At 46.2% G+C, this 13,374-nt stretch overlaps 1 protein-coding gene across 4 annotated transcripts in view; it reads right to left on the bottom strand.

Annotated features, from left to right (window-relative positions):
• The window catches only part of Drgx (dorsal root ganglia homeobox), a 32,529-nt gene that overhangs the window by 17,652 nt on the left and 1,503 nt on the right, over positions 1-13,374 (bottom strand). Inside the window, exons 3-7 of one of the 4 annotated variants that reach the window (XM_040272896.2) lie at positions 9,648-9,748; positions 8,641-8,742; positions 7,480-7,584; positions 5,545-5,723; positions 5,344-5,456 (exon numbers count right to left, since the gene is read on the bottom strand). In XM_040272896.2, the coding sequence (XP_040128830.1) occupies positions 5,344-5,456; positions 5,545-5,723; positions 7,480-7,584; positions 8,641-8,742; positions 9,648-9,748 (600 nt within the window). The remainder of the gene's footprint in view (positions 1-5,343; positions 5,457-5,544; positions 5,724-7,479; positions 7,585-8,640; positions 8,743-9,647; positions 9,749-13,374) is intronic. The other 3 variants (XM_040272899.2, XM_040272902.2, XM_005339067.3) reach the window with 3 other exon arrangements.

The raw sequence follows: 13,374 nt of genomic DNA, 5'->3' as shown, positions 1-13,374 counted from the left end.
AATGGAAAACATTTGAGGACAAAAAATTGCATCTCTTCTGAACATGCACAGACCCTTTTTGTCTTGTCGTTATTCTCAATAACAACTATTTATGCAGAATTTACATTGTATTAGGTATCATAAGAAACCTAGAGGTGATTAAGTCTATGCATCAGTTATGTACAAATGCTAAACCATTCTATATAAGGGAAGTGACCTTCTGCAGATTTTGGTATATGAGGGGGTTCTGGAACAAATTCCCTGAAGATAACAAGGGACCACTATAAGATCCAAGAGCATTCTCATTTTCAGAAGACTTTCAAAGCCAAAGAACTTCCAGGCAAGTGAAGACCCCCAAAACTAACTTAAAACATCTAAGGACTTCAGGGACCACTACTTAAAGGAACTCGGCAATCTCAGCAAGCGCTAAGCTATCTCACAAACACTCCAGGGGGCTTTCTTGATGTTTATAAGGCAAGGACCTCATACCATCACAATGCCTAGAACCAAAACCCAGAGTCCTTGGCTCTATAACTATACACAATGATCTTTGGGCAGTTAGCCCTGAGACTACTAGTCCAGGTGCTCCAGGTACTCACTGGAAGAACAGATCCTGTCCTGGGCGTTGGGAGCCCTGCGTTTGCTCCCGCTCTGGCCAGGGGCTGATGCAGCCCAAGCAGCCATGGCTCAGTTCCTCAATCACAGGAGAGCAGCACCCAGCATGGTGTCTACTGCTAAGCCAGAATTCAGGTGCCTCCCTAGTTACATAGGCTTTCTCCAGTCCAGGGCTATGTGAACCACGTAGGACACATCCTAGGGAAAGACACAGGTACCATTTTTGGTGTAGGAGCTGAAATTAGCTTAGATTCACTGCTTCTGGCTCTGTCGCCAGTTGCCACAGGCCTGGAGAAGCAGGTTGGATCTTTGAACTGAAAAGGGCCAAGGGGCTCCACTCTCATTGATCCTGATCTCTAGTGGGACTGAGTCCAGACAACCCTCCTCTAGAGCACTCCGCTGTCCTCATGTGCTGCAGAAACAGGGTGAATGTCACTGCTTCTCATTACTCCCCCTACCAGCAGGTGCTCACTCAGAGGAACGGAAAAATAAGTGGTGTCTGTAAAAAGGGGCACATCAGGAGGTTAAGGAGAGCATCAGTGAGGTCTGAGCAAGTACATTCCCTGCCCTGAACCTCAATTTCTCATATTTTAAGAGAGCACCAGCCTGCATGATGCTCCACCCAGGGAGCTGAAGCAGTCTTCTCACTGGTCAGCAGCTCCTAGAAGCAGAGTTCAGGCCCAAGAGAAGCAGAGCTTGAGTCAATAGTTCTGCCCAGCATTTGGGGGTACAGGCAGGGTGAGGGAGCCTGGGTTTCAGCTCAGAGCTCCCGGGACTGAGCCAGACCCTAGAAAGTTGGGCTCGCTCCTCTCCTGGGCCCAGATAGGACTGTTCACTTAATTTCTGGAGCTTGGTGAAAAGAATAGGACATAGGACATAAGGTGCAAGGGTCAGAAAGCTGTTCTGGTACCAACGTCCTTAACAGGTGACCCTCAAAACAATTGAGCATCAAACCCCAGGGATGTTCAGAAGCCAACTTGCAGCAGGTCGTCTCTCAGCCTGTGTCCTGTGATTTTCCCCAAACATACCTTCTGAGGCTACAGCACCACCTGGCTTAGAGAGAAGTAGAGCCAACGAGCTGACTTAGCCCTAGCTCCAGGATTTCCAGATCAGAACACCTCATTTCCAGAAGGGCCCCCACAGTGGGGTCAGGTGCTTTTAGAAAGCAAAGAGACCCCAACCCATATCAGCTATCATCTCAGAACTATCTCAGCTCTATTCTCTAGCCATCTGACTATAGGTCCCCTCCTAGCACTATGTCACCATGAGAATCAAGTGAGTCTAAGACACAAGATTGCCTGGCAGAACAAGAGAGGATTTTCTATGATTGTTCTTTTCCCTCCTTTCCATCATGGCTTAGCTGTCTGGAGATGAAAAGCCAGCTGTCCTGGAAAGCCGAGAGGATAGACCCACAGAGTGTCAGGATGAGCCCAGAGAAAAGCTTTGCTGGAGGAAGGAGGCTGAGGAGGAGGTAGGTGTGCACAGAGAAGAGCTCAGAAAGCAGAGATGGGAGGGATAGAAGAAACCCCCACCCCCAGCCCAGCCCTGTGCCTCTCAAAAATGGGAAAAGGACCCTGTGTTTCCAGAAAAGTGAGCAAGAACTCTTTTGTATTGGGGAAGGCAAAGATCACACCTACACACAAAGGCAATGCCTGAGATGTGTGAAAGCCTGGGTTCAATCGAAAGAAAGAAAGAAAGAAAGAAAGAAAGAAAGAAAGAAAGAAAGAAAGAAAGAAAGAAAGAAAGAAAGAAAGAAAGAAAGAAAGGAGGGAGGGAGGGAGGGAGGGAGGGAGGGAGGGAGGGAGGGAGGGAAGGAAGGAAGGAAGGGAGGGAGGGTGGGTAGGAGAGAAGCAAGGAGAAAGAAAAAGAAAAGGAAATTTTTGACCCAATTCTCACCTGCCTCCATGGGCAGGAACCAGGGAAAAATGTCTACACAGGGAACTGGGAGATAAATGGATGAGTCCAGGTGTCTACCAGCTCATGGCTCACTTTTCGCATGGCTTGCCTGGTTCTGGAAACATCTCAGCCTGTTGACAGCCTCAACAAACCTTGCTGTCCCCTGACTATAGTCAGGAAGGGTGCCTCACTGGGATACAGCAGGCTACCCAAACAGGACCCTTAAAATGCACAAAGATCTGCCCAATTCTGGTGAGCACTCTGAGATTTCTGCCACCTCTCTATGACCCACACACCCCCAGGCTGGCAGCAGCCAAGGAATGTCCATTTCCAAAGGCAGGCACAGGGCAGGTTCCAGGGTCACAGCCCAGACAAAAGGGCTTCAGGAAGGGAAGCTGGGGAGAAGGGAGAATGGATGGATGTGTAAATGGCTGGTCCAGTTCTGCAGTAGCGCCCCCACTAACCTTGTTTCTGCCCTGTGTCGATGCCAAGCGAGGGGCTCCCACAAGACAGGGGAGACGAAGTCCCACTCTGTCTCTCTCTCACTTGCTGCCCTTGGCTTCTCCCAACCTCCCTGCCCTGAAGTCTAGCCCTCAAGACCCACCTCCAGACACTGTGGGCTTCCACCAGGGCCTCAATTTGGCTTCGCAGAGATGCCCCAAGGGATACCAGGACAAGCAAAAAGTGAATCGCCTCCTACTTGTGGGGTCAGAGTGAGGCAGGCTAAAACCATGTATTAAAAAATGTTGCCCTGAGCTGGCCCTCACCAAAGCAGACAGGTTTTGTTGTGTTTTTCATTTTTGGTTTGGAGGGTAGCTGGGGATGGTGACAGTGGAGGTGAAGAGGTAATTGAATCCATGGGCCATCTACCACTCAGCTGCATCCCCAGCCCATTTTATTTTTTATTTTGAGACAAGGCCTCACTAAGTTCCTGAGGTTGGCCGCAAACTTGCAATCCTCCTGCTTCAGCCTCCTGAATAGCTGGTCAGGCAGCCGGGTGAATCCCAGGCATGGGCCACCACGCTCAGTTCAGAAAACAAGGTTTGTTAGATGCACAGCTATAGAATTGCTCCTTTGCTAAGACCAGCCCTCAGATAATTCCCAAATCCCAGTGGTAATCAATCTCCTTCTGGGACTCCCTTCCAATTGGTCAACCCCACCTCTGCACAGGTTGAGTATTCCTTATCTAAAATGCTTTGCACCAAAAGTGTTTGGATTTAAGATATTTTTCAGATTTTGGAATATTTACATACATATGTATGTATGTATGTAAATGATATATATTGGGGACAGGACAAGACCCAAGTCTAAACACAAAATTCCATTTATGTTACACCTCATGCACTTGGCCTAAGGGAAACATTCACAATGTTTTTATTATGTCTGTATTTTTACCACAACCCATCACATGAGGTCAAGTGTGGAATTTTCTACTTGTGGTGACGTGTTGACAACGTGTTTCAGATTTGAAAGCATTTGGGATTTCAGATTTTTAAATTAGGGATCTTAACCTGTAGTTCCAAAGCAGACTACTGTGTCCTGTGAACATGGGCTGAGGCTGCAGGGGAGGGAGGTTATGCATAGCCCCAGGAGCACTGGGCCCTGAAGCTGAAGGAAGTGCTGGCGGGAGGGGTCTGGATTTGAGCCTCATCCACCCACATCAGTAAACTAAGGGAGGGGATTCACCCAGCTGCCTGACCACTACAAAGTGACTCCAGGCCTCACCACTCCACCTCCAACATCGGAAAGCCCAGACCCAGGACTGGCATCCAGAGCCTTTGAGCCCTACCCCTTGCCAGGCACCCTCCACCTTATCTCTGGGCACCCAGGATAGCAGCCATTCTCCAGTCAAGCCTGGTTCTCCTCCCCACACTTGGTAACCTTTGCACATGCTGCTCCCTTCACCCACAATGCCCTTCTCTCCTTCTCACAGACTCCCTAGGGAGATTTCATCACGTTCTCCTTTGGCCTCCATCTTGCAGTGCAGAATGCCACACTCTGTGGTGTCTGGCAATGAAAAGTAACTCTAGCACATGACAAGCAGCAGACACCTTAAGGAGGCCTCTCCCACTGCCCACCATCAGGGAAAAACCTAGAGGGAGTCAGGGCTTGTTCGTTACTGGGGATTTAGGAGGTGGGGTGCAGGTACTCTTACTCCCCCCAAAAGCCACTGGGGTTGAACATTTTCCTGGCCAGTATAGCTCTCCAGCCTGATCATTGGACAAATAAGTTTGTGACAAGGAATTAAGAGCCACTGATGGGTCTTTTCATCAGGAAAGGTACCCCAGAAATCCCCAAAGGACAGTCCTGCAGGGATTTCTCTCTCTGGGCCTGAAAAACAAGCCTAATGATTTTCAGCCTTCATATAACAACAGTCACTGAGAAGAGAGCAAATCTTGGAAAGCCACAAATCCTCAGACTTTGGACCTCTGGTCTCAGGATTCCCGAGGGAAAGCAAGTGAACTAGCTGCACATATAAGAAAGGGTCCTGAGAAATAGAGATGGTTTCCTTCCCCAGGCTTCCCCCATAAGCTGCAGGCTAGCACCTAAAAATGCTGCCAGAGAGAATGGGGAAGGTATAAACATGGAATGGTCACTTTTGAAGTAATCACCTCTAGGACCAGCCCTCTGTCGTTGACCCTGAACAGCAACATCCACATGCATGTAGAACTCTGTGTAGAAACCAAGCAAGACAGCAAGTATGGACCTGTGTCTGCCACCCCAGCTGTGATTGACAGGAGAAGACAGGAGCCCAGTTGGTTTGGGTGTGAGGATAAGCAGAGCCACAACAACCAGCCAGTCAGACTCCACCCTCCCCAGGAGACCACACCCACCAAGCAGAGCCAAACTCACCCTTCAGGGAGGCCACGTGTGACAAGGCCTGGGCGTAGGTGGCTGTGTTCAGGAGGGTCCCTGGCAAGCAGGAGGGGAAGAAGGGACCAGCAGGACCCACAGTTCGCCCCAGGCTGGCAAAGACAGAAATTTTCATTGAGTGCCCTCCTGTGTCTGTGGAGCTGCCTGAGCCCCCTGGGCCCCAGGTGCAGCCGGTCTCACCTCTGCTGGGCCTCCAGCGCCTCTTTCTTGTTCCGGCCCTGGTCCCCGGGGGGCGGGGAGTTGATGTTTCTCACTGGTGGTGGCGTCACCTCTGCCATGGGCTCCTTGGCACCTGGTTCCTGGTCGGAGGCCCCTCTCTCTGTTTTCCTCCACTTGGCTCTTCGGTTCTGGAACCAAACCTAAGTCAGAATGGGAAACACACCCCAAGGGAAGCATAAAATCAGAAAAGAGGGAGGAGCCAGAACCCCACGTGAAGGTCTAGACCCCCGGCAGGTGCCCATGGCTCACCCTGCAGCCCCTGCCTACTTTGTACTCTCTGAACTGAGCTTCTGTCCCATGGATGGGTTGGATCAGCTTCCAAGCTTATGACAGGCATGTTTCAAGAATGAATGTTGAATAATAGAAAGTATTTAAATGCATTGCCCACAGGAAGGGTAAAAGTGTTGCCTTGTGGAGATTCTCAGAGCTGCGTTGCCCGGAATCCATTTATTTGCTGCTGGGGGATCATGGTCAAAGCAGCTTGGAAAACACCACTCCAGGCCTTCTCATCAAAAAGACTCATTCAGTCATCCAACAGGCTGAAGCCTGGGTGTATCTGGTCTCATACCTGTCGTCTAACTTCGAAATCATCACAAGTTCATGACCAGCTCAGTGCACCTAATAGAATCCCTGACTCTGGAGTCGGCCATGATTCGGAATTCTGGGCCTCGGTTTAGACCCATTGCAACCTTATGAGGTAAGTAGTCCTGCTGTCCCCATTTTACAGATAGGGAATTAAGCACAGAGAGGTTAATTAATATGCCCAAGGTTGTCCAGATGGCAAATGACAAATCCACAATGTGAAGCCCAGTGACTTGGCTCAGGACCATGATTCAAACTGTTTCGAGGACAATGATAACAGCAACCCCAAGCATCGTTAGGAAGGTTGACACGCATGTAAAACACTGAACACAGTACCTGGCACATAACAATCGATCACTCAATGAGTATTAGCTAGTGTCATCATCTCTGGTATCCTCAAGTCAGCAGGAGGCTTGTGATTCACCTTGACTTAAGCACCTTCTTGGGGGGGGGGGGGGGGTTAGGATTTTTAAGCCTTAAAAACCAAACTGCTTTTGCAGAAGGACGGGCTGCATAGAAGCCGGTAAATCCAACTCAAGGTGTACCCTAAGGTACCCAAATCCCACTGTCTTTAGTGCATCCAGCAAAACCTCTCCTCTCCTCTCCTCTCCTGGGAGACAATCCTTGACTTTATAAAAAATAAAAATTAAAAAAAAATTGGCTAGGCCTCCCTCTGATTCAGGGCTGGGCTTGGGGGCCTCCTCTCCTTCTGCCCTGGCCAGCACACTGGCCAGGGAGACGGCCTGGGTCCTCGAGGCTGAGCCCTCTGCCAACCCGCCCTATCTCTTCATTTTCATTCTCCTTTAACTGGGTTTCTTTCTTTCTTTTTTTTAATCAAGTTGGCTTTTAATTGCACATATCAGCAACCATTGAATAATGATTTTATCTATATTCTAAATTTAGGGCAGTTAAATGCAAAGCAAAATGCAGACACTTTCTTGCGTCTTAATTGAATGAAGGTCACAGCTATAACAACATTTAATTGAGCTATTTTTCATTATCATATTTTAATGACTTTGCACTGACAGTTCGCCTGCTTCTGAGAAAAGAGCATGATGGAGTCGTTTATTTCCCTATTTAGTTATTGTTTGACAACATCAGCTTCGATTAAGACCCTGCTTTATAGAACATTAATCATATTTGAATGAGCAAGGGGTATAAATGTAAACACATCTCCCTTCCCGCCACCAAAGCCCGTGTCCCCACACGGAAGCTCACTAAACAAATGCTTCGCAGCCATTGTCTGGCTGCATAATAGCCAACAACAGCCTGGACAACAATTCCCAGCTTTAATTGTCACCACCCCTATCTTACCCTTGCACCTTTCAGGGAGAAGTTATGATCTTCCACTTCTGAATGTTCAATAATTGTGTCATTTATCTCAATTTGCAGTTCAGTCTTTAGGCAGCTATTGGCAAGCTAGCATTAAAAAAAGAAACGATAGACGGTATCCTGGCCAAAGAAGATTTTCATTTCCAAATAATAATCAGTTTAATTTGCCCGCATATGACCAATGATTCATGTTCAGATTTAATAATCAGGATCACATAATCTGATTATAGGGGAAATAATTTGTTTACAACCCCCAATTTACTGCTCAGAATTCCATTATCTCTCTTCAGCCATTGGTTTTTAAGAGATACTAACATGACCCAGGGGAACCGAAAGCAAACTATTATATTTCCTACAATTAGATCTTTGCATAGTCTTAACCCCAAGCCCCTACATAAAAAAGAACAGAAACAGCATGGAGGAAACCCCATAAATAAAATGAATATATAATTGTGCTCAAAGAATAGCTCGCCCGGAGAGGCGGCACTGTGAATCTGTTCTTCTCGCACTCGGGCACATCTGCTGGGCTCGGCGGGTTTGTGCGCTTAAACATAATCACTGTGTAGCTTCGAAAAAGGAATCCTGCTTAGAGGCGCTTCACGCAGCCTGTGCTCATCTGGGCTCAGCCCTTTCACTGCACTGTTTAAAGATTTTTAAATTGCACGCATTCTTCGGATCCACTTTGCTGAAAGAGTCCACGTGCAGGGGAAAAGTTGGATATGATGCAATTTCTGGAAAGCAGATCCTATCCTGCTTCCCATCTGAAAACGCTGGTTCTCTGCAATTGACCGGCCTCACCCCAGAGCGGTCAGATCTGCTTTGAGAATAGCATCTCAGCTTTTTTTTTTTTTTTTTTTTTCCAAAGCAAGGAAATGGATGTGCATTGATGTAATTTAGTACCTTAGAGACGCGGACAAATTAGTGTAGAACATTATCACTAGTTAATTATGAATGACCGATTAATCAACCTAATCTAATATTCCACATTATGTTGATGTTATTAAAGTGCATCATGAAAATGACAGATAGTCTTCATTTGCTTTCTTTGGCCAAATGTGCACTCTGCAGTCATGATGTCAAAAAAAAAAAAAAAGTTTGCCAGTTTTAATATTAGAGAGTTAAATAATTAAAAAGAAGGTTTACCTGCACTCTGGCTTCTGTGAGGTTTATTTTCATGGCTAGCTCTTCTCTGGTGAAGACATCTGGGTAGTGTGTTTGGGCAAAGACTGCCTCGAGAGCTTCCAGCTGGTAAAAGGGAAAAAATATTTACTGGTGAGAGGCTGCGGCTAGGTGAGGGGAAGCAGATGCACATTTCAAGGCTGCTACGAGCGGTGAGGAAGCAGTTTCACAGATCCCATGAAGGAAGGAAATAGAGAAAACAGCTCTGTGAATGGATTCCGCAGAATGAGAATTTCAATCCCAGATGACTTAGGAATTCAGACTTCATGACAACCTCAGTGTTCTCCCAAGAAGTGGAAATGAGAGAAGTCAGAATATTTCTTGCATTTACATTTAAATATTGTCCTAGGAATTAAAAATCTAGAGGTGGCTTTACAAACAGAGTGATTTGCGTAGCTTTCGCCATGGGACGCAGAGAACGAAATCTACTTGTAGAAGCCCTCCCCAGGCCAATCCCATAGAAACCTCGTAGAGGTTTGCGGGTCACCTTCACAACGGCTCCACTTTGTTCAGGAACAGAACAGAGACCCATCTCAGGGGAAAAACTCAACCCTGGGAAATACAAAACCAAGATTCCAGTGGTAGCCCTTCCACCTGTGGCGACAATACCATCTATGAGTCAGTTAACTTCATGGGTCCCAGTTTTCCCATCTGTCTACTCGGGGTCAGAAGGTGTGACCTGCCTTCCTCAAAGGGTTATTGTGTGTTGACCTGGGATACGCCCCACGTCATCAACTTAAGACCAATGGTAGAGATCACTGTGGCCTCTTCATTAGGCTTCCTGGAGTCACAAGACAGAGTCAGCTACCCTCCCCTGGACATATTTCTTGATTCATAAATTGTTCAAGAAAATAAAAAGATCCATTAACACAATCAGTTGGCCTCATTTTGAACGACAAGAAGTTGCTCAGCTCTGACTTCACGGAGGCAGGAGGTAACCGATTCTGAGAACTGGGGATGGATCTTGTTACCTGCTGAAGGGTGAAGGTCGTCCGGTTCCTTCGCTGTTTTCTTCGCAGAAACCCATCATCAAAATCCCCTGTAGAGTGGTTGCCAAAGGGTGCCGTGCCTACTGGGAACAAACTGAATCAGCCAGAGCAGAGGGCCCCTCGGTCCTCAGAGAGCCCCTTCTCTCTACAGAGGCCAGCATTGCACGCTCACTTACAGGACACCTGCCCACCCCTTCCAGAGAGGGTCCATCTATCCCAAAGTGTTTTTCTCTGCTTCTCTTAAGAGAATAATATCTCTTTCTACTCTCTTTTCCACTCTCTCCTATTCTGTCTCTCTTCAAAAAACCTTTGACTTTAGGCCCAGTCGTCTCTATGGCATGGGGCAGCAATGACCTTAATCCCCAAGATGGCCAAGTGCACTCTGGTCTCGGATCCAGGAGGGGTCACTGGCTTGAGGCAGAACCTTTATCTGCCCTCCAGCCCCCAGATGCACCTTGTCCCATGTGCCTTCATCTCACCCGCCCACCTCAGACCCTCTAATAGGAGGCTGTACCTCTGTCTGTCTTTTGCTCGCCTGTTAGTCATTTTCCCCTGTTTCTATTACCAACAAGGGTTAAGGACTGAGGATGGGGGAAGCGGAGGGAAGAAAGAAAGCACCAAGCGCTTTTCACAGCACTTTTCTCCTAGAAGTGCAAAAACGCAAGGAGTAAGAAGTTTATAAATGAATATTAATTACCGTTCGTCACAGCTCATCAGCACCATAGTGGATCTGTTATATAAGATGTCAGTTAACAAAAGACCTGTACCAATAGCGACTGCTTTGAATGCCAAGCAGACACACACAGGGCCACTCTCAAAAGACACTCTCCAGTCAGGCCTTATAAAGCACCTACTGCTCTCACTTCCCTAGAAAAGAAAGACATTGTCCTGCCCAGAAGCCTCCGAAGCTCATGATAAAGCCAGAACAGAGTTTGGCCCCAAATGTGCATTCAGATCATTTTCCAAATGTGCGCTATTTACTTGATAGTCCACAATGGCTTCTTAGGAAAACAAATGAGCAAGTTTCCATTAACCAGTGAACACATTACCTGCCAGGAGCCCGTGCTCAGAGTCACTGCACGTTCAGCATCAGGAGCTCCCAAGCCCAGACAACATCCCCAGGAAGGACCTCCATCCCGGGGAAGCCAAGTCCCCTGGGCTTTTTAAAATTCCATCTACTAAAGGAGGTCCCGCTAGGTATTATTTTACCCTCCAGAGCCACATCCTTTGCCAGAATACATCCTTTCTCTCCCCCACTAAATCTTCCTGCCCAAACTGCATTCTTCCTCAAAAACCCTAGTTAGAAATATTTCTTTCCAGCTCATTGGAAATTGAAAGGGGGCAGTCTCAAATCAGTCTTTTTTCCATTACTTTGCAAAAAGCTCAATTGTCTCCTTTTGGAACAAAGCACTTGACTGGGGAGGACAGAATGCAAGTCTCTGAAGTCTCCAATCAGAATCTTTCCCAGTCTTCTAATTTATACCTTGTTGTCTATTATTTCACAATTATACATGTAACATCGTATTGTGAAATGTTGCATTGAATCCTAAAAAAGTACAACTTCATCAATTTAATAATGAAAAATTGACAACCTATTAGAAAAGAAGAAGGGATGAGAACAGGCTTTTTACTTAAAAATACACAGAATGGTTGATAAATGTTGTGAAAATGTTAAACCTCACATATACTTAAAATGCAACAAAATAATGAAATACTATTTTCATGATTTAGGCAAAAAAAATTTAAGTAAGGTACATAATAATACCCAATACAGACAAAAAGTAATAAGTTGGTTACACTCACTCATCATTTAGAAATATCAATTGTTTTAGCCTTATTTGAAGGTAATTTGACAAGAGCCATCAAAAGTTCAAGAGTATATACAGGTATTAATCTATTAATATACTTTAACAGTGTGCCAAAAAAGGACAGACAAGAATGTGCCTGGAAACACTGTAACTGAGGGGAAAAAAAAGAAAAAAGAAACAGCCAAAGCGTCCATCGGTAAGCATTTTGTTCACAAGATATAATGGAATATTATACAGCTGTCTAAAATAAATCAGTAGATCCACATACATTGGCATGGAAAAATCCCCAACATACGTTATGAGGTTAAAAAAAAAAAAAGCAAACTGCGAAATGCTGCAACAGTATGATCTCAACGCAAATAAGGCATATCATATAGAGAGAAAAAGACATAAATGAGAAAGAAAGCATGTTTTTTTCTTGAAGGAATTATAAAAAACCCACAGGAGCAGGTGCCTTTAGGAAAAATCACAGAGGAGGATTTCACTGGCTGAAGTGTAGGTTTCTGTTCTATTCGTACGTACTTCTCATGTAGGTACATGTAGTACTTTTAAATTTAATATCAGCAAAAATATCTGAGAAGTGACATTATGGGCCACCTTTTGCTCTCTCTTGAAAGTCTCTGGAAAAACAATTTTAAAAAAATGAAATTAAAAAGTCGATCGGCTATAAGATGCCACATTCCCAAAGTCTGTCCTCGGCTTTTCCATTGAGAGCAGATCATCTTTCCACCAATAACACTAATCTAAACTAAACTGAAACTCCCCTTCCTGCAAAATCTGCATGGAAACACGCCCACAAAGGGAAAGGAGCTTAAAGTCCCATCTCCTTTTCTTCTGGTCATACCCATCAGAATCAGTATCAACAGGAGGTATGCCCAGGGTGTGGGCAGAAAAGGTAAGCTGACTGAGATGAGTTGAGAATGGCAAGAAGGACAGAGAAATCTGGAGCCAGCCTATCCCTAGGTCACTTCTGCAGCCCACCCTACAGACAGGGTTTTCCCCTTAGGTCACTCAGAATGTCCACCACTTGCTAAATGTCCAAACCTCTGCCTTTCCCACTTTGACCAGGAAAAGTGGTTGCCAGTGACAATCAGTCAACAGTCCCAGATTCCGAAGCACAGAGAAGGTGCCCCAACCATGGGTATAGGGGGGTCTTCTCCAGTCTTGGGGTACAATGTCAAGCAATGCACCTCTCTGACTTTTCCATAAAGCTTACCCAGCATGAGTCATTGGTAGTAAAAGGAGGTGAAATACAGGCAAATGCATGGCCTTCCCTTTTCAGGAATGCTGACAGAAAGAACAGTTCTTAAACACTGCTCTGCATTAGCCTTCTCTAGAAAATCCTGCTGGGCAATTTAGAGCTTTGGGGAGGGAAACAAAAACAAACTTTCTGATATCCCAGGTAAGGCTGGCTAGGTGAGGGAGCATCCTCAGTGAGATCTCTTAGTGTCTAACCACATTTTGCCCTGCCCCATGCCTCCCTTCATGTCTTGGCCTCCAAGCTTGTTCCACAACAAGAATAAATCAAAGAAGTAAGTTGTAAAAGGCCAGTCCTGGAATTGCTTCCAGGATTGCAAAAGCCCTAGTATCCCCAGAGTATATCTCTGAAAAAGTCTCTGTTCAAGCCCAGTGTGGGGGGCTGCCCTGATGGATACTAATCTCTACCCTCAGAGGACACACCCTGGGTACTGCTAGGCCCTGCATGAAGGCACCCTGAAGTTCAAGGTGTCCCCTTATCGCCACCCACCTCCACCCAACAATCAGTTGCAGATGACACTAGGGATCTTGAGGGAAATTTTTTCTAAAGTCTGGAGATCTTCAAAGACCAGATCCCCACCCTGGCCCTGGGGAATGAGAAGTGGAGAGTGGATGGCGTTTGGAGTCAGAAACCCAGTGAATCG

The sequence above is a fragment of the Ictidomys tridecemlineatus genome, chromosome 1 (genome assembly GCF_052094955.1).
Source record: "Ictidomys tridecemlineatus isolate mIctTri1 chromosome 1, mIctTri1.hap1, whole genome shotgun sequence".
Taxonomy (NCBI): domain Eukaryota; kingdom Metazoa; phylum Chordata; class Mammalia; order Rodentia; family Sciuridae; genus Ictidomys; species Ictidomys tridecemlineatus.
This window is presented reverse-complemented; position numbering and strand designations above follow the sequence as displayed.